This window comes from Micropterus salmoides, unplaced genomic scaffold (assembly GCF_014851395.1).
Source record: "Micropterus salmoides isolate LMB-PRFRI ecotype aquatic unplaced genomic scaffold, ASM1485139v1 Ms_hic_scaffold_1, whole genome shotgun sequence".
Taxonomy (NCBI): Eukaryota; Metazoa; Chordata; class Actinopteri; order Centrarchiformes; family Centrarchidae; genus Micropterus; species Micropterus salmoides.
The window spans coordinates 44,859,966-44,877,959 of NW_024040040.1; the positions used below are offsets into that span (position 1 = coordinate 44,859,966).

At 40.8% G+C, this 17,994-nt stretch overlaps 1 protein-coding gene across 3 annotated transcripts in view; it reads right to left on the minus strand.

Annotated features, from left to right (window-relative positions):
* asap1b (ArfGAP with SH3 domain, ankyrin repeat and PH domain 1b) overlaps nucleotides 1-17,994 on the minus strand; it is a 60,015-nt gene that overhangs the window by 13,061 nt on the left and 28,960 nt on the right. For 2 of the 3 annotated variants that reach the window (XM_038730423.1, XM_038730408.1), the window contains exons 7-18: nucleotides 14,007-14,092; nucleotides 11,831-11,906; nucleotides 10,648-10,734; nucleotides 9,981-9,989; nucleotides 9,595-9,695; nucleotides 9,371-9,440; nucleotides 6,558-6,645; nucleotides 6,244-6,292; nucleotides 3,683-3,849; nucleotides 1,248-1,381; nucleotides 907-998; nucleotides 637-823 (exon numbers count right to left, since the gene is read on the minus strand). In XM_038730423.1, the coding sequence (XP_038586351.1) occupies nucleotides 637-823; nucleotides 907-998; nucleotides 1,248-1,381; nucleotides 3,683-3,849; nucleotides 6,244-6,292; nucleotides 6,558-6,645; nucleotides 9,371-9,440; nucleotides 9,595-9,695; nucleotides 9,981-9,989; nucleotides 10,648-10,734; nucleotides 11,831-11,906; nucleotides 14,007-14,092 (1,146 nt within the window). The remainder of the gene's footprint in view (nucleotides 1-636; nucleotides 824-906; nucleotides 999-1,247; nucleotides 1,382-3,682; nucleotides 3,850-6,243; nucleotides 6,293-6,557; nucleotides 6,646-9,370; nucleotides 9,441-9,594; nucleotides 9,696-9,980; nucleotides 9,990-10,647; nucleotides 10,735-11,830; nucleotides 11,907-14,006; nucleotides 14,093-17,994) is intronic. The other variant, XM_038730415.1, reaches the window with a different exon arrangement.

Consider the following 17,994-nt stretch of genomic DNA (forward strand, 5'->3'; position numbering starts at 1 on the left):
AATCGATTATTACGCAGCATAATTACCCAAAACCCAAACTCACTTATTCAAACTGCTTGTTTTGTCGAATCAACAGTTCAAAACCCGAAAATATTCAGTTACCCACCAGAGTTAACTTAAATTTCATAATATGAGAACCTGGAAGCAGCAAATCTTTGGTATTTGTGCTGAAATATGCTGATCACTTTTTGACAAATCGGACTGACGAATTGATTAATTGATTAATTGACAAGTAATTTGGGCTCTAGTTAGGTTAAGATTCCCAGACCTCACTGTCAACAGTTTTCATTACACAAGTAGTTCCCATGAAAACTAAATCTAAAGCGGCTATAATCAATTTTTTTATAATAATAATGAACCTACAGAGAATTATCTGCAGCTCACTTCGGCTTTATCAGTCATCAGGCTGACAGAAACACGACTCCAAATGAATTGTAATGCTGCTCCGCTGACTGCTGGATGTGTAAATAAACAACGGTTTGCCAACAAGTTTGTTGTTAATTTGGAAAGAAGGCAGAAATCTCAGAAACGATTAATAAACAAATAAAACCAAAATGATCTGCATGACTAGATACCACTAGTGGTGAGTGTGTAAATGTGTTTTTTTTGTTTTGGGTGAACATTTAGAGGACTCACCTGCCCCAGCTCTGGGAGCGGCTCCATAAGTTCCACCCCCTCTGCGTAGACCTGAATGAGGGACAGCAGATCCCTGGACTGAACCGCCTCTAACAGCTCGATCATTTTAGCTGCCGCAGACGTGCACGTCTTCCTCGCATACTTGTGGTCCACATATTTAGCGTTGATGAACTCTTTCCTCACCGTCCTGTGGAGGAGAAGAGGAACCCAGTCAGCTGTTTGGATACTAAACAAATCTAGTTTTCAGCGTTTTGCTCAGAGAGTACTCACATGTCACTGGATGGAGTGGGCTTTGGTGAAGGGGAAGACAAGTTTCCCTCCATTATCTCATTGAAACTACTGTTCCCTACATTCTTGGCCAGCTGTGGGAGGAAGAACAAAAAGCCAGCTTCAGATCACAATAATGTTGACAAGCAGAACAGCATTCGCGTGTTCTCAGAGACAGATGAGCACATGTGTCTCCGCTGCTGCTTTAGCGATCAAATTCTGCTCCCTCATGTGTTTCAACTACTCTTTCATTATTTCTAATATTTCACCAGTGATGAAAATAGTGAAGGGCGTGCACTGCTGCCTCAGAATAGCTATTTATTCACTCGGTTTCTCTGACTCACCAAGAGCTCTGAGGTCCCTAGCTTGTCAAGCTCCATGGACTGGATGCGGGAGATGTGGACGCCCATCTCTCGGTGGATGCCGGAGCATTCGATGCAGGTCAGGATCCCCAGGTTGGTGGACAGCCACTTAGGATCTATAAATACAAAATTTGTGTTAATGGTACGAGTGGATGGGCAAGATGGTGTAGGTCCAGTAAAACTATTATAATTTGGACATATGCTCCAAATTGAAGCCTTAACTAAACATATGTCGTCCCAATCTCTACTGTCACTATCAACTAAAGTAGTAGTAGTTTGAAAAGAGATTTTTCAGCAGTAAAAAGCATCAGTCCTGACAATTACTGAAAATCGGTTTTGTGCGGTGTGTATTTTAGTCCTTTAAAGGTTCTGTCAGTAGAGAAATTGTTTTTTTGGCATCTCCACAGTTGATTTATTCCTGTGTGATTGTAAAACTTTGGAGAAAAATGTTGAGTCCTAGCAGAAGCTATTACTCTTACTCTTGTGAGGGACTAACACCACAACCACTGACACCAATGTTTAAAGATAGCTGAAAGAGTTTCTGCTATAAAACACCTTTATAACTGTGCTGTGTGTATCCTAACGAGATTTCTAAACCTGGTCGGTTTTCTGTGGGAATGAAACAAAACAGGTTCGGAAATGCAAGGTTTATCAGCAGAAACAATTTTTTTGTTCTCCATGGATAGATTATGTTTTATCAAATAACAATTTGCCCCTCCACAGTAGACAGAGGCGTATACAAATCCCACACCAGATTTTCATTTGAGCAAACAGGACAGATTTATGGCCTCTATAAGCGGCTGTGGCATTTAATTTCTGCTGCAGCTCCATTTTGTAATCTTACGTCATCGGTGAATAAGAGTAACATCCGCAACACTGACTCACAAACCACACATTAACTAAGTGGACAGTGTTTCGATCCCAGATGGAGCTTCGTCAGGTCAAACATTTTATACATTTGTGGCTGCACCTACTCAGGATGTAATCCTGCATCATGACAAAATGAAGTCACCTGATAAAAACATGATTTCAGCAGATGAGACGGGTGCGTTTTTATAAGTGGACCTTGATATTAAATGAAGTAGATGCTTAAACCAAAGTTTATTTATTGATTTTATTTATAAATCAACGAAGACCACTAGAGGACTGTCGGTAGGCACGAACAGTGACCACAGTCACATCATACTGCAGGAGGGAGACAGAGGCCATTGCATAACCTACTGCAAAGCAAACGGCACAAGTACGCTGAGATGTAGCAGAGCTAGCAGCGCCCTCTGATGTTCTGATGCATCCGGGGAGATTTTAGCAAGCTTTTAACAAACAGCTTGGCTGTGCGTTCACGGATGCTGCGAGTCCGGGGATGCTGTTCTGTCTGAATCTGATGTGTGAACACCAGGCAGGCACCGGTGGAAATGTCGGAGGCAGCACAAAAACCAATGAGTCATACACAGACACACATTTTCACAACACAATGAACAGATGCGAGCTGGTGATAGGTCACAGAGTGCATGTTAAACATGGTGACTTGATGCGCGGTGACCTCTATAGCTGCTTAATGGTAAAGCTGCGTCTTATAGATGGAGATCCTTTGAGAATATCAAGTAAGATGGAGCTGTCTTCCTTCTACTCAGACCAGAGGGAACGAAGAGGTGACCTTTCAACTGTGATGCTAATTTTGTACGTTGAGGGAAGGAAACCCAGTCAGGGAAAAGCCTCAAATCTATAAACCACATCTGGAGTTACTACTGAAACCTGGAGTATAGACATGACAAATTACCTCCCCTCTCTGCAGATTGCAGGGGTCGACCGAGCGTGTGTGACTTATGTAACAACGTGATGTAATGGTGTTGTTTCTCAAAGCGTAGAAATGTTTTTTTTCTTCCTTGGAGCATAAAGTCCTCCCGTCAGTTCAATGATGTGCTCTGTGTGTGTTTGTGTTGACAGAGGAGAGTCAGTGTGTGTGTGTGTGTGTTTAAGTGTGTGTTAAGTGTCAGAGGGCCTGAATGTCTCCTGAATGCTGAGTCTTTGGTTCCTAATGCGGGGGAGGATCAGGATCGAGTTGTGTCCTGAATGCGAACAATGCACATGCACAAACACGCGCGCGCGCGCGCACACACACACACACACACACACACACACACATTGTTCTTTTGAAGGCTGCAGGGGGATTTGCAGCGTAGCTTGTTTAGTTACCATCTAACTGAAGGACACTGAGTGCAGGGCAGCTGAGACATTGAAAAGAAATCAAGATTGGCTTTCAATAAAACATTTGCCCACAGTTAAATCAGAAAATGCTGAAGCAAAGGTGTTTGTCTTTTCCCATATCAAGGTGAGAGTTGACTAAGCACAAAACAGGAAGAGGATATATATATATACACTGGAGCCTCTCTGGACACACCAACAGCAGTGGTACACACCTGCAGCTCCGCAGTCGCAGCAGACTTCGTTGCCTGGCATGCGCAGCACATCTTCTATGATGGCTTTAGTCAGATCCTCTAAACCGTCCTCGCCTCCGCTGCTCTGCTCGCCACGAAACGCCATGTTCAACGCCTCCTCCTTACTGTTGGTCAGTACCGAGATCCAACTGCACAACAAAGGGAAATGCATCATTACTGGTGATATAAATAATAAGAAATGTTATTTATAATGCATTTTTAAAGCACGGATATTTTACGACATAAAAAAACACCAGATATAAAGTAATGAAAAAACAATAGCTACGACCTCCCTAATCTGAGGATTATTTTCTCAATTCAGTTAATTAAATGTCAGAAAAATAACAGTGCAAAACCCAGAGATGTACAGTTTAAAATGATAAGAATCATCCTTGAAAAGCTGGGACTGGGGGAATGTTTGTTATTTATCTGTTTTTCTTGAAATTAAAAAATATTTGCCTTTTTTTTTTCCTGGCAAACGACTAATCATTTCGGCTAAAGAACAAATCTCAAAAAAAGTTAATTATTGTTATGAGAGATTTCCATGAACCCAATACCTATGATCACTTTATATCATTTTGACTGGAAAGGACAAAAGTCTGCTGTCTGTATAAATGGTCCAAAGAGAGATTTATTTTTCCTTACACACATTAAAAGACTGCTAGGCAAAACTTTTGAGGCAATAAACTTAAACTGCCCAAAAGATGTATGGAGAACTTCTTTCTATAACTACTGAAACGATAACATCCATATTACTTCAACTCCTTTCCTTTCTGTTTCCTGAGAAAGTATTTTTGTTCTTGCAGATTTAAAAAGGTAAAACACACACAGATATATGTACATGAAACCACACACACCCCCACACAACTCTGTGGTCATCAAAATTCACGCAAACAGGAAACTCTGTAGCTGCCTTTCAAACATGGCCTCTTGCAGTTTACTACACGGCACAATCTGCTCCTGCGCTTTACCCACTAAACTGGCCCTCACACACACACACACAGCACTTCCTCTGTCATTTTCACTCAACCCTGCCTGCAAAGGCAGAGGGCAGACAAGGAGTAGGCACATAAACCAACGTGTTAGATTGTCTGTTTATCTGTTATGTGTGATAAAACAAGGTATTTTAATCTACAGATGGTGCACAGATGCTGAGCCAAAGTGTTTTTGTGTTTACTTATATTATTCACTATAATATGCTCCTAGCCTAGCGTGATTACACAAAGCATGTGACGCTTGGAAAACTAAATCTTTTATGGAAAATCCCATGAAGACGCTGCTGCTACTGCTGCAGCAGTTGGAGGTGTGTGACAGAAGAGGCAGTGAGCAAGCTGCATCCCAAAGGACTACATGTACATGGAGAAACAGCACTGAACCAACGACAGCGAATACACGCCAGCTCAGAACACAAGTGCCTCAAATCAAAGGATGTTTTAGTCTAGCCAGCTTAAGAAAATTCTGTAAGATTACATTCAGTTTTGTTTTGATCCGATTCTTTGAGTGTTTCAAAGCACTGAGATGCAACAAAGGGCTTTTTAATGTCCATTATTTTGACTCTTGAGAATTTAAAGAAAGAACAAACCTTAGAACCATTTCTAAAAGAAGCAATGTCAAAATTAGCTTGATATTTTAGCATTGCATATATTTAACTTGGTAAAGTCCCCTACATCTGGTATTCATTCAACAATGGGAACATTTCCATCAACTCAAAAAGACACAAAATTAAAAAAAGTTTTTAAAAAATGGATTAAAATCGATGCTGCAGAACCAGCGACATTGTCTTTTTTTTTTTATTTCACACATTTTTGTTCCTTGTGAAAACCTGGTGCCTACATTACCCATAATGCAATGCAACCACTCTCATTTCAGTAAGCGATTCAGGTGTGCTATGCTAGTAGAGCCGTTAGCCAGAGATGAGGAGCAGTGTACAGACCTTTTCTAACGTATTTGGGGGAAATGGACATCTTTCCAAATAAACTTAAATTTAACATAAATGTTTTCAAACGCTTGTATTCAAGTCTGACCTGAAGTAACTCAGAATTTAGCCCCGTGGATTAGCTTTTTTGCTAACTGCAGTGGAATGTACTTACAGCACAACAAGCTAGCTACCTATGCTAGCTTGTTGCTTAGCCAAATAGCTATCCATATTTTTCATTTGCAGACACAATAACCAAATTAAATTGCTACTGTTCTAATATTATGTGTCTGCGTACAAACATACATTGGTGTCACTGCATGTGAAACAAACAGTGTGAGGTTACAGTGACCTGAATTGCTGGAGAACTCGTTGCACCCACTCTCAACAGTCTCTCTGACACTTTCTGTCTTTAAATTTGACAGTGACAGCAAAGAGCAGCCACTGACCAGCCTGCCATTAATAGAAACCATGAGGCGAGTTTGTGATCACACCTGTCTCCTTCTCAGGAATTATGTAAAGATGATCAGGTTATGTTAGTTTATAGCGCTACAGGTAAACTTCTCAACCTTAAGAAATAAAAATAAATGCTCTTTTTAGTGTTTTATAGAGCAACAGAAGTACTTACATGACAAACTCCTGTTCATCTTCAGCCTGGAAATGATATGTCCGGTTATCTGTGGAATACGGAAGCGTTAAGTAAGCAAATCCCTCTTGCATTTTAGAATATTAAAAGCAACCGACAGCATGCAAAAAAACTGTTCAGATATCACCTGTCTGTGTGACACCTGTTGGACAAGCTGTCTAAAAATGCTGTGCCTCCATAGATTTGTTTTCCTTGATGTTTGTAAGAGGCAGAAATTCCCATACTATATTATATACAAACAGTATATAATTAAGCCGCTCTGGCATTTAGTGAAATGTACAGTATGTGAAACTTACGGGAAATGAGGTCAAAGCACTTCCTGTCTTCACCACTCGGCTTGACCTGGCAGGTGAGCAGGTTGAGTTTGACCGGCTGCCTATTGGACTGTAAGCACAAACAGATTGAGGATGACAATGGTGGCCGCTCAGGAAATTCACAAACACAACAATTCACTATATTACACACACACACACACACACACACACACACACACACACACACGGGACTCTATACATTAGTTATTACATATGAGACATGTACATGAAAAAAGTGCCCATAACAATTTCTCAGGGCCAAAGATGATGTCTTTAAATTGCTTTGGATGTCCCAGCAGCAGTCCAAAACCAAAAGATTTTCAACTAAACAACATTTCATTAGCGTCTTCATCACGTCAACATTTTTATTTGTCCCATACTTTATAACCAAATTCCTGCAAAACTAAAGACATTTCCATCTGTCTCTGGGCACCAAAATACCACACAGAGATTCAAGGTCAGGAGAATATCAAGTGGTCGGAGCGCTGGTTGTTGTGCCGCAGAGAAAATAAGGGCCCTTAGTCTTGTTGTCTAATAACTAATATAAAATCAGTTAAATCAGTCCTGTTATTTTATTTCAGCGTGATACAGTTTCCAATTTGTAATCCTGTAGAGTCTTGGGGTGGGTTCAGACCAAACGTGATGCAAATTTCGCTCGCCACGATCAATGTCAATGCAAAAGCACAAATTCTGGGACACACAAAATACGCGTCCGCCCAAGTTGAAAATGTTTCAACCAACAGAACAAAACACCAACATATTCTATTTACAATTATAGAAAACACAGAAATTCCTCATATCTGAAAAGTAGAAACCAAATGGTTTACACCAAAATGATTGTAGATTAACTTCCTGTAAGTGTTTATTATTCAACACTGCTGCCTGAATTTGAATATTCACATAATTAAAGCTACAAAACTGTGTGACACAGAGCGGCTGGGCTATGTACTATAATAATGGCACCAGTTGGCACATGTACACTGAGCATTGTCTCCTGCCAGTGCCAGCGTCCGGGCAGAGGAGGGGCCGGGGCACGTGCTAATGAAATGCTAACAGGCTGTGATGAGCTTTGGAGCTCGGCTGGCCTGCTGGCATCCCGCCATGTCAACTAGAGTCACCTAGAGTTCAGCTGCCACAAGGGCTGAAGGAAAAAGAACATGGAGTGGTGGTAAACCGCCTCCAGACAGAGGATGATTATACGCTCCACTCAGTGAACAACTATACAGAGAGGTTAGAGATTGAGTCCCTTCATTGCTCAAAAGAACAAAAGGAAACCTTTCATATACTTTCTGAGACAACCACTTGCCCCGAGCTTCTTGTAGCAGACAGAAATTATGTTATCCTATATGAGGTAGAGGAAGCTTCAAAGCATGCTCACACTCTAAAACTATAAAAACAGCAAAGGTGTAACCATTAAAATAATATCACAGCCAGAGCTTATCCTCCCTGCCATGGCTCATCCAGCTGGAACGACTGTGTCTGTTGGTAAGAAAACCTCCTGAGGGCCAACTTCACCAGGCTAACAAAGGCTTAATAAAACAGGACCTTAAATATTAACATTCACATGAATACAAGAGAGTCTGTTTAAATCACAATCTGTATGTACCAATGTGAATACGTTCTGTCTATGAGGTTAGAAATCCAAACTGGGTCTTTAAACATACAATTTACTGTCTAGATTATAATTTAAGTTTTAAGATATTTTTAGAGTTTGACTTATAGGACAAATAATGAGATAAAAATTAAATAAAGATCCTGCACGGTCTGAGGCTACCGAACCAGAGCACTTTATTTATTAAACTAGCAACAACTTAACCTGACAAAGATCCTCCTCAGGTCTGCAAACCAAAAATTTAACTCGTCAGGGAAGGGTCCTGTGATATAACCAGCTTTGGCTAGTGAATAATCCTTAAAAAATCGTATAATCTTCGTATGAGATATAATCTTCCTAAAGTTGTCCTGTTCTATTCAATGTAAATTTATTTGTTTGTTTACTATTGCTCAATATTAAACATTTTTAGATAGATTTATGTGTTATTTAACCAAATCTGTCTTCTATTTATTTATTGCTGGGGTTCAATTATTCACATGAGCTGTTGAAGATTTATCTTTATCAAGCAGCTATCACAAAACCTTTGCTTTTTGATCCACGATGATATGAATCAAGTCATCGTAGTTTGAATTATATTTATAGCACCATTGCTTGTTATCAAGCAGATGACCTTCCCTATATAAGAAGGCGTTAACTTGTTCCTTCCTTCACTTAGCCAAAGCACAGTGATAATCAGGTTAATGTAGCCAAAATACACAGAATTGCATTTTTAAAAACCTTGTAAATCCAAACACCTGCCACTGCTTCTGCCAATTAGCTAAACTTTCTGATTGTGCTGAGCCAGTAGTTCTCTTTATTTGAGGCTCAGTTGCAGGTTTTAAGTAAATTAAATTTAATAGCTTTAAATTCAGTTTTTAGATCCCTGAGAAGAAGAAAAACGTCACGCTGCACAGCGGCTCCTGCAGCTGCAGAAGAGTGGAGCCGCCACAGACATGCCTGCATACATACAGTAACAGCTCACACTTGCTCTGTGATGAGTCACCCAACAGCACAGCGGGGGGGGGGGGGGGGGGGGGGGGGCGAGTGGCGATTGCCATGGCAACCCATCTATGTCAATCCAACCCCACCAGCCTCCAGATTGATAAACCCCAACACAACCTCCCTGCATGATGTTCTCCCTTTGATCCAGTCACACATGGGGGTCAGGGAGTTCATATGGTGTGTATAAGTGTCTTGTACTCACTGTGGCATGAGAGATGGTGAGCATGCCCCCCTTCACTGAGCACTGCCTCCTCTGCCACACCTTCCTCAGCCTGTAAAAGTGTGTGTGGGGGGGGAGGGGGTCGTTGTGGCACATTAGGAAAGAAGTTGTCATGTCTTTCTTCTGTGTGTGCACTTTGAAAATTTTAATGCAACATGAACGGTGCTCTGCAGCGTTTTCAAATACAGGCCGTGTTTGCAGCTTACCCATCACTCTTCTTCAGCAGGTAGCCTTTCTTCTCACTGCCAAACTCCTTGTTTCCCTGCAGCTGGTGCATGCTGTAACCACCCTGCTTGCTCTGCGAGTCCTGTGCAAACCCACACCATACATGCACACAAGCAAACACAAAATAGCAACCTTTAACACACAGTGTTTACAGAGGAGCTGCTGAAAGACATGCAACACATCGCCAACCACAACACAAACTGATCCCCCAACAAAGTACAGTACAAAGAGTCTCTTCTCAAAACCAAAGTGAGAGTGCTAACAGAAATATTAAATGTACAAGGCATGCTCTGCAACGCCTCTAAACCACTCTACCGTCAAGCAGAACAGACAGATGCCAGCATGCTCAACATGCACCAGCACTTACTCTTCTAGACTTGATTCCAGACAAGCAGAAGGCAGTAGGGAGGAGATAGAGGGGAGAGGTGTGAAAGATCGAGCTCAGATGCAGGCGGTGAGTGCGTCGCCTGCCCCGTGGGGCCGACAAAAACCACAATCTCGTGTGCTTACTTTCTAAATGTAGTGCTCACCGTGGGTGTTATTAACAAGAGAAGCTACAGAATCTGTGAATTAAATGTGAAAGACTGTATGGATTGTGGCATGCAGAACAGCGGACTGAGACTGACAGTGCTTTATTAAGTGTGTGTGTGTGTGTGATGTGGTGCTAAGTCGGGCAGTGAGTGGCTCTCCACTGAGCAGCCAGTGAGGCACAACACTGGTCACCAGCAAAGCCTACCACACACTGGCTACCAGCATGGTACAGCACTGGGCACTCGCTCTGTGCTGCAGGAGACAAGCTCCAAACCTGGTAGTGGCCAGAGTGAAAGGGGGTGTGTGGTAAAAAAGGAGCGTCAAATCATCAGTTCCTAACAACATATCTGTGTGGCACCAGGACCAATATGGCTGGTCGGAGTGAATCAGGTCTGCCTTTGCTGTGTTTAGCCCGATATGGCTGAGTTAGGGCTGGCCTCGTAAGAATTACACCTGCTACAAGTTTATATTTGGCCTGGTGTGTCCGGGGGTGACCTGCCTACCTCCTTCTGGTCCAGCTGGAGGGAGGACTTGATCAGATCCCGCAGGGCAGTCAGCTGCTTCTTCTCCTCATCCTGAGTTTGTTTGATCTGAGGAGTACAAATGCAACGTTGAGGAAAAGATGCACCAGCAGAACTGAGAGATTACCACTTGTGTATCCATGCAGCCGTTTATTGCACTAATAAAAACTCATATAAATATCTGAAATCAACTGCGCCATTCAATATAAATTGGCAACCTTCCTATTACTTTCTTTTCTGAAAATGTACTTAATCTATGCTCATTGTCCCTCTGAGAAAATACTTATACATCTCTCACACTAATGTCCAAATTTACAAGAACGCACGTCCCAAAAAAACTTTAACAAGGTGCTGGGTCAGAAAAAAACAGAAGATCCAAAAAAGATCCAAACACTGTACTGCCAGCTGCCAGGTGTCAGGTTTAGTCACGTGAATGCCTAAAGACGATCTCTGTTAGATGGGAGCGTTGTTCTGCTAGATAAAATGTATTGGGAGCGGTCAGTACAGTGTGAGGATCTTTTGTCTGACATCTACTTTCCCAGGCGTCACTTTGAATACGCAATGATGTCTTTCACATTGTCTTTCATATATATATGATTTTTCTAGGAGATTCTGAATCATGACTGTTCCTGCAGATGTGCTGCCATCTCTCATAACAACTGCAGGAGCATTATGTTATTATGATAAAACTGCTGCTTCAGGAGAAACTGTAAATAAGAAATGGTGCTGAGCAGTCAGTGAAGGCTCATGTATTTTTTCAAAAGTCTGCTGTGTTGGTGTGCTAAATGTGCTATTCTGAGCAGAGCAGACCCCTCGTTTGACACTTAGACACTTTTAGGGCTCATGTTTTAAGGGTACAACTTCTATCTTGGCCTTGGAAACAGTAATTTTAACAACAACAAAAAAAAAAACCTCATTGTCCACCTACTAGCTTTTGGCAGAGCTTTCATCGCATCATTATGAGCAAAGAGATGCATGAGATTCGGGGTAAACGCTAAGTATGTGGACCTTACTAGCTTTGTGGAGGTAAGTTTAATTGGTCAAATCAACTTTATTTATTTAATTCAGGAAGAAAAAAAATCATGCACAGGTGTGCAAAAGACAAGCTTTAAAGCCAATATAAAAGCACAAGAACAGATGAAACGGTAAAGATGTGAGTATTTACATTGTACAGATCAGCTGCCAGCTTCTCGATGTACTGCTTCAGCTTATCCGCTGTCTTCAAGCCATCCTGGAAGAAACTGGGGAACAAAAAGGTACATGAGAATCCCACAGACATTAACATGCATTGGAATAAATATGAGAGACAAGTTGTTCCATTTATGGGAATTACTACTTTGCAAAGGTCAGGTGTAACACTTTGCCCCTTTTGAATGCTGTGAAGGTCACAGAGAGAGAGAGAGGGGAGAGATTGGTGCAGTTTATGTTTAATGTATAGCTCGGCTTGCTCTGGCGCCTTTGACTCTTGGCACAGAAAGAGTTGCTGGTCGTGTCCGCAGAAGATTTGCAGAGGTGGTTAGCACATCCTGAAATCCATTACAGATCTGAAGCCAGTACACACCTCGATGCAGCGCTACAGCAGCAAATCACCACTAATGACCTCCCTCTCTCCACCCCCCTGTCCAGCACTCTCTTCTTCTTGGAATACATCTCTCCCTTCATTACTTTCTCTGGCAAATCTCCCCTCTGCTTGTTTTCTTTAATCTGTTCATCGAGGATTCCCATCTAGCTCTACACGTCACAAGTGCTGATAGATTTACCAAATGTCAGAATGTATAATGTGTTCATGCCGCAGGTAAAGAAACTGACTTTTATACTGTTTAATAATTAGATTATCATTAATGATGCATTCATGTCAAAGTAGCATTTTACTGTCGTAGTTGTTTGAGGGCAAGCTGATTGAGGCTACAAATAACTATGGATTTATTCTCCTGATTATTTTCTTGAGTAACTGCTTAAATTGATTGGTTTGTAACATTTCAGAAAATAGTGACACCTTCACAATGATTTTTTTTTTCTTTGTCCAACCAACAGTTCAAACCTCAAAATGACTAAAAACAGGTTCTGTAAATGAGGGGGACAAAGTGGCCCGCACCCCACAACACTATTCCAGCCATGATTTGTGTGTTGCCCACAGACATTCATCTTACTTGGCCAAGACACGCTTTTGCTGTGATGTTAGCTAAAGTAGGAGGAGAGTTTTGAGTATCACTGTTTGGAGCTGGTGTGCTGGCTCTGGGACTGTCTCCTCCTCGCTCTACGTGGATATATTACATATTACAGTACAGTAGTTTAATTTATGACAAAGCATCATATTTTATAGCCTCTAAAAATTCATTTGTAAAGTAACTATTATCTAATACTATAAAATAATTGTAGTGCAGTAAAAAGTGCAGTATCTCTGAAATATAGTCGAGTAAAAGTATAAATTAGTATGAAAATTAGCATAAATTAGCACTCAAGTAAAGTACCCGTAATACTAAAATACAGTACGGTAAAAGTTACATTCCACCACTGATACTAATTAATGTATTCAGAATTACTTTTACTCATAGTAACCATTATGACTACTGGTTATAAAAACATCTTGTCATGATCAATGCCGTTCTTGCATGAGTCCAGGTTTCCCTGGATAAGTAAAATTATGCCATGGCAAATATGCATAAGCATAGGAATGACACACATTTCCCTTTAAATACAGCCCTTAATTTGTTGAATAAAGTGGTTCAGATGGTAAAAATTAACACAAATAGTTTTCTTCTTTCAGCCTGCGAGCGGTCACACTTCCCTCGTCTCTCCTTCGATTGCTTTTATGCTTCTAATCCATCAGCACTGCAGCTTTTCTATCCATCAAAGCCCAGGTTGAACTGATTAACGGGGAGGTCTAGTGTTTTGTACTAGTGTTGTGACAGGACCTAGCAACGCTGAGAGAAAATTTGTCATTCTATCACTCGATGTAGTGAGCTGCGGTTCTGGCACGGAGAGCGGCCACTTATTTACCCACCAAACCCCAAAGCTGTCAGAACATATCTATATGATGACCTGTGCATTTTAATGAAATGTGTATATATATATATATATATATATATATATACACACACATACACACACACACACACACACACACACACACACACACACACAACTACACATACATACACAACTGCGCGCCCCCAAGATCTGTGAATAATACAGGAAATAGAAAATTGACGTGCAACGAGGGAGAGAGACGCAACGCTTTTTCTTTGCTGTGTTCTGAAATACATTTCTCAGTGGGTGTGATGCACACAACAGGGGGAGTTTCACACATTTGGGTTCAGAGGGATTAAGGTGGTACTTACTTGCACTGTGCGTGGTAATACTTAATCAGGTTCTGGAGGAGATCCACTCCTTTCTTGGTCTTGATCTCATTTACTTTGATCAGGTACTGCAAAGCAAAAGGAGGTGCAGAGTTCAGCCAGGAGTTGAAATTCAGGGTGTGTTTAAAGGATTTTTTGGTTTAATGAGGTATAATGTGGCAGAGAGTGAGAATAAAGACTTCTGCAATGCCACAGACACATAGAACACTTTGCATTATGATAATCGCATCTGAGTGCACACACGCTTTATGAAGGCTTTGATGTACGAGCCAAGACTGCCTTGACACTGTAGGAGTAGGGCCCGACTGGTAAACCCACTTCTAGTACAAGACAATACCATCCCTCTGCCTTGATCTAAATAAAATTTCAAAAGAATGATGTGGAATATTTTAGCATTACAAAAAAAACGGCGTCCAGAGGAAGAGCATTGTAGGATTCAACACAAACGAGAAGTGTTCAGGCATCACTTCCCGCCAAACAAATGAATATAAAATAATCTTAATCTAAAATAATCCCTTAGTATGCCAATCCTCAGAGATTTACAAAGAGTCAAGGCTAAAGACCACTTTCAGCTCCACAGCAAAATTTAATCTATCACATACACACAAGCTCTCTGGACGGCAACATCCAGTTTTAATTTGCTCCTTACATCACGTGTGTGGAGGCACATATGTTAGAATGCGCATGAGCGCATGTGTGTGTGCATATATGTGTGTATGCATGCATGTGCTGTCCCCTTTGTCTGTCTGTCAGTGCCCCCTGGATGGGAGCTTATCCACATTTTGTCTGAGCCCTGTGTGGCGTCGTTGCATGTGCGTGTTCGGGCTCTTTTGTGTGAATGAGCGGCATCGCTCGCACTGCTGCCGTGTCTGAGCAGAACATAATGCAGCCTGCTGAGCCCTGCCTTTCCACACTCCTTCACAGTGACAGCGTAGGATGAAAAGGGGCGAGAGAGTGAGAGCATCCTGTAATCTGGTGATTGAGTAACACGGAGAGAGAGAGAGGGAGGGAGCGTGAGAGCAAGAGAGAGCACGCACAAAGAGAGAAATGAGGTTAAGTGGGATGAACAGATTGTACCACTGACTGCAGCAAACACAACAGCAGCCGCAACGCTGGTATTTCAAGCCGTGATGACTGTTGATTTAGAAAATCTCTGATGTTTGTGATTATTCTCTCTTCTTTTTATCAGGCGAGCACCTTATACACTTACATCTTGAAAATGTAATGAAGTGACATACATTTGTCGATTACATATTAACACAAATTAAAGTCAGATTAAACAAATGCTTCACATAAAAAGTAAATATCCAATTTTCAGCAGATGTGGGTGATTTGGACCAAATTCTCTATAATAGTATATGTAATTTTTACATTGCGATATCGATCACGTTTATTTTATCAAGGTGCAACTGACAATAATTGCCAATAACGATTAGTCTGCAAATGGTATTTTTGATGGTTCGATATATAATCTAAGAAATGTCAAAAAATACTGAAAGATACCTGTTAACAATTTCTCAGAGCACAGGATGACATCTTCAGAATACTTTTTTGTCTGCCCAAAACCCCAGAACCCAAAGATATGAACTTTACTGCAATTAATGGCAAAGAAAAGCAGCAAATCCTCCCATACGAAAAGCACTGACCAGAGAACTTCTGATATGTTTTGGCAAAAAATATTACCAAAACAGTTGAACACTGTCATATCAATTAATTGACCACAGTAATTGTTTCAGCTTTTAAATCTTAGTATAGTACATTTTCTAGAAAATCAAATGCATAACTGCTTTTGCATAAAATAACTAGATAGGAATGTCTAACCCAGCTAAATAAAGGTCCTTTATCACATTGATGCAAAAGTCCAATAATGCCATAAAGCAGTCCTCTTTATTGATAGCTATAACGGCCATATTCAACCAACGATTTGAAAAAGGCACAGCGAGCAAGGCATACGGTAAGGCAAAATGATGGTTGATTTAGCTTGTCATTTGGCACAATATAATGTACAATAATTAAGATTTAACAACCCCTATCTGAAGTGGTTTGCCAGCTATGAGAATCAATAGCAATGACTCGATTCAACTACATAAAACATCTGCAGCTGTGATTTAACTCATTATTTTTGGCCTGAACATTGAACTTTACTTGGCCTGAAACTATGACATCATATAGAAACAAGTCAATTTTCTTCTCTTAACAGAGCTCGGTAATGCTTTTAAGCAAATTCTTTAAATCAGAGCGTCATCTAACTATTATTTATAGCGAGGCTGGTTCAGTAACAAGAGGCCAAAACCACAAGGGCCCTTTGTTTGAAATCTTTCCTCGGAACGCCCAGCAGGCAATATTCAGAGGACTCATGCAGTCCTGCAAGGACACAACAGATCAGCATCATAGTGTAAAGTCAGCACGAACATGCAAAGCTCTGCAAATGATTAGAAATTTAAAATGAAATCTGGACTTGAGACAGGAAGGACAGAGGAAGCCAGTGGTAATGTAATGTGGGAGCTACAACTTGTTTTTTGGCATCTTGCATCAACTGGAGGCGGGCTACCAAAATGGATAATGAAGTGACTGTTGAGTAGGTGTTCTGAAATGAAGAGATCATGAAGAGATAAAACTGATTCAAGTGCAGGTTCATACTTTAATGTTTAAAATGTACTGCTGAAAAAGGAAATTGACTTGCTTAAAAGATTTGATTTTGTTTAATGTTTCCAATAAAGAAACTGAGCCAACGTTTTATTGAAACTATACCAGGAGGGTTTTCAAACTGTGAGAGAGATACTGTGGGGGTGAAAGGTTCCTGCTGGTTTTTCTAAAAACAACAGGAAGTTAGTTTTAGTGTGAACATGATACATATATTCTTAGATTCAGTGGGCCTTATACTTTATGAGGATCATTAACGCCATCGCAAACAAACCAGAAAAAAAGTTCCTATTAAACTACATAAACGTTTTCTTTAGTATTAAATGGGGCTAGTGATAGTTGTCTGTGCATCTATGGAAACACCACAAACATGAACAACTACTAGCTACATGAGCAGACTTTTAATGGTGCCATTTTGCCAAAATATAAACAAATAAAGCCCAAAAACCCTGACTTAATTAAGCCACACCTGGTTTGTAGTCTAGAGTAAGACGTCTGAACATGTGGGCAAGGAAACACCTCTGAGTCACCGTGAGAAGAGGGCAGATCGGCATGGCAGGGCACATAAGGATTGCAGCTTGCAGAAGTTTTGTTGTGAATAATTCACACAACAAGCAGCAGTGCAATAGCCATTGGTCCATTATGTAATTTGAGTAAAAAAATCCTGACAGGATAAAACAGTGAACAAGGCGTAGGCGTCACCACCCACCACTGCATAGGCTTTTGGCAAAGAAGAGCTCTAACAGTTTGTTCTGATTCTCTTGGGCACACAAAGAGCTCACATTTGTTTTACACTTAATTCAAGCTGTCAAGATTTCCTTAAGTACAGTCCTTGAGCATTAATACCAAAGATAATTCAAACTGTGTCACGAACATGCTTAAAAGGAAATAAGTTTACAGAACCAGAGGAACATCTGAAAACACTTAAATTAAAAGGCAAATCGTTTGATTGTTACTCGAGTCTAAATCTTATCCACTGACATACGATCACTGTAACAACCAGATTCAGTCTAGTGTTGAGGCAGGTAGCCAGAGACCAGAGCAATACATACCTTGTTCATGAACTAATGTAGGTACAGCTGTGTCTTGTGCGGCTGCTGTAATCCCTACATGTGGAGCTGCATGAGTGTTAAAGCTATTCTATAAATTATTCAAATCATCTGAGAGAAAAAAGCCCACTCAAGCTTCAAATCTGGTTTAAATGCAGCTGGTAGAGAAGACTTTCCACACTGCAGGCTTTTGAGTATTCAAACCAAAAAGTGTTGCTACAGGTACGAATAGGAAGACAAAATACGATCCAGGGAGGCCAGTTTGGATGACAGACCTT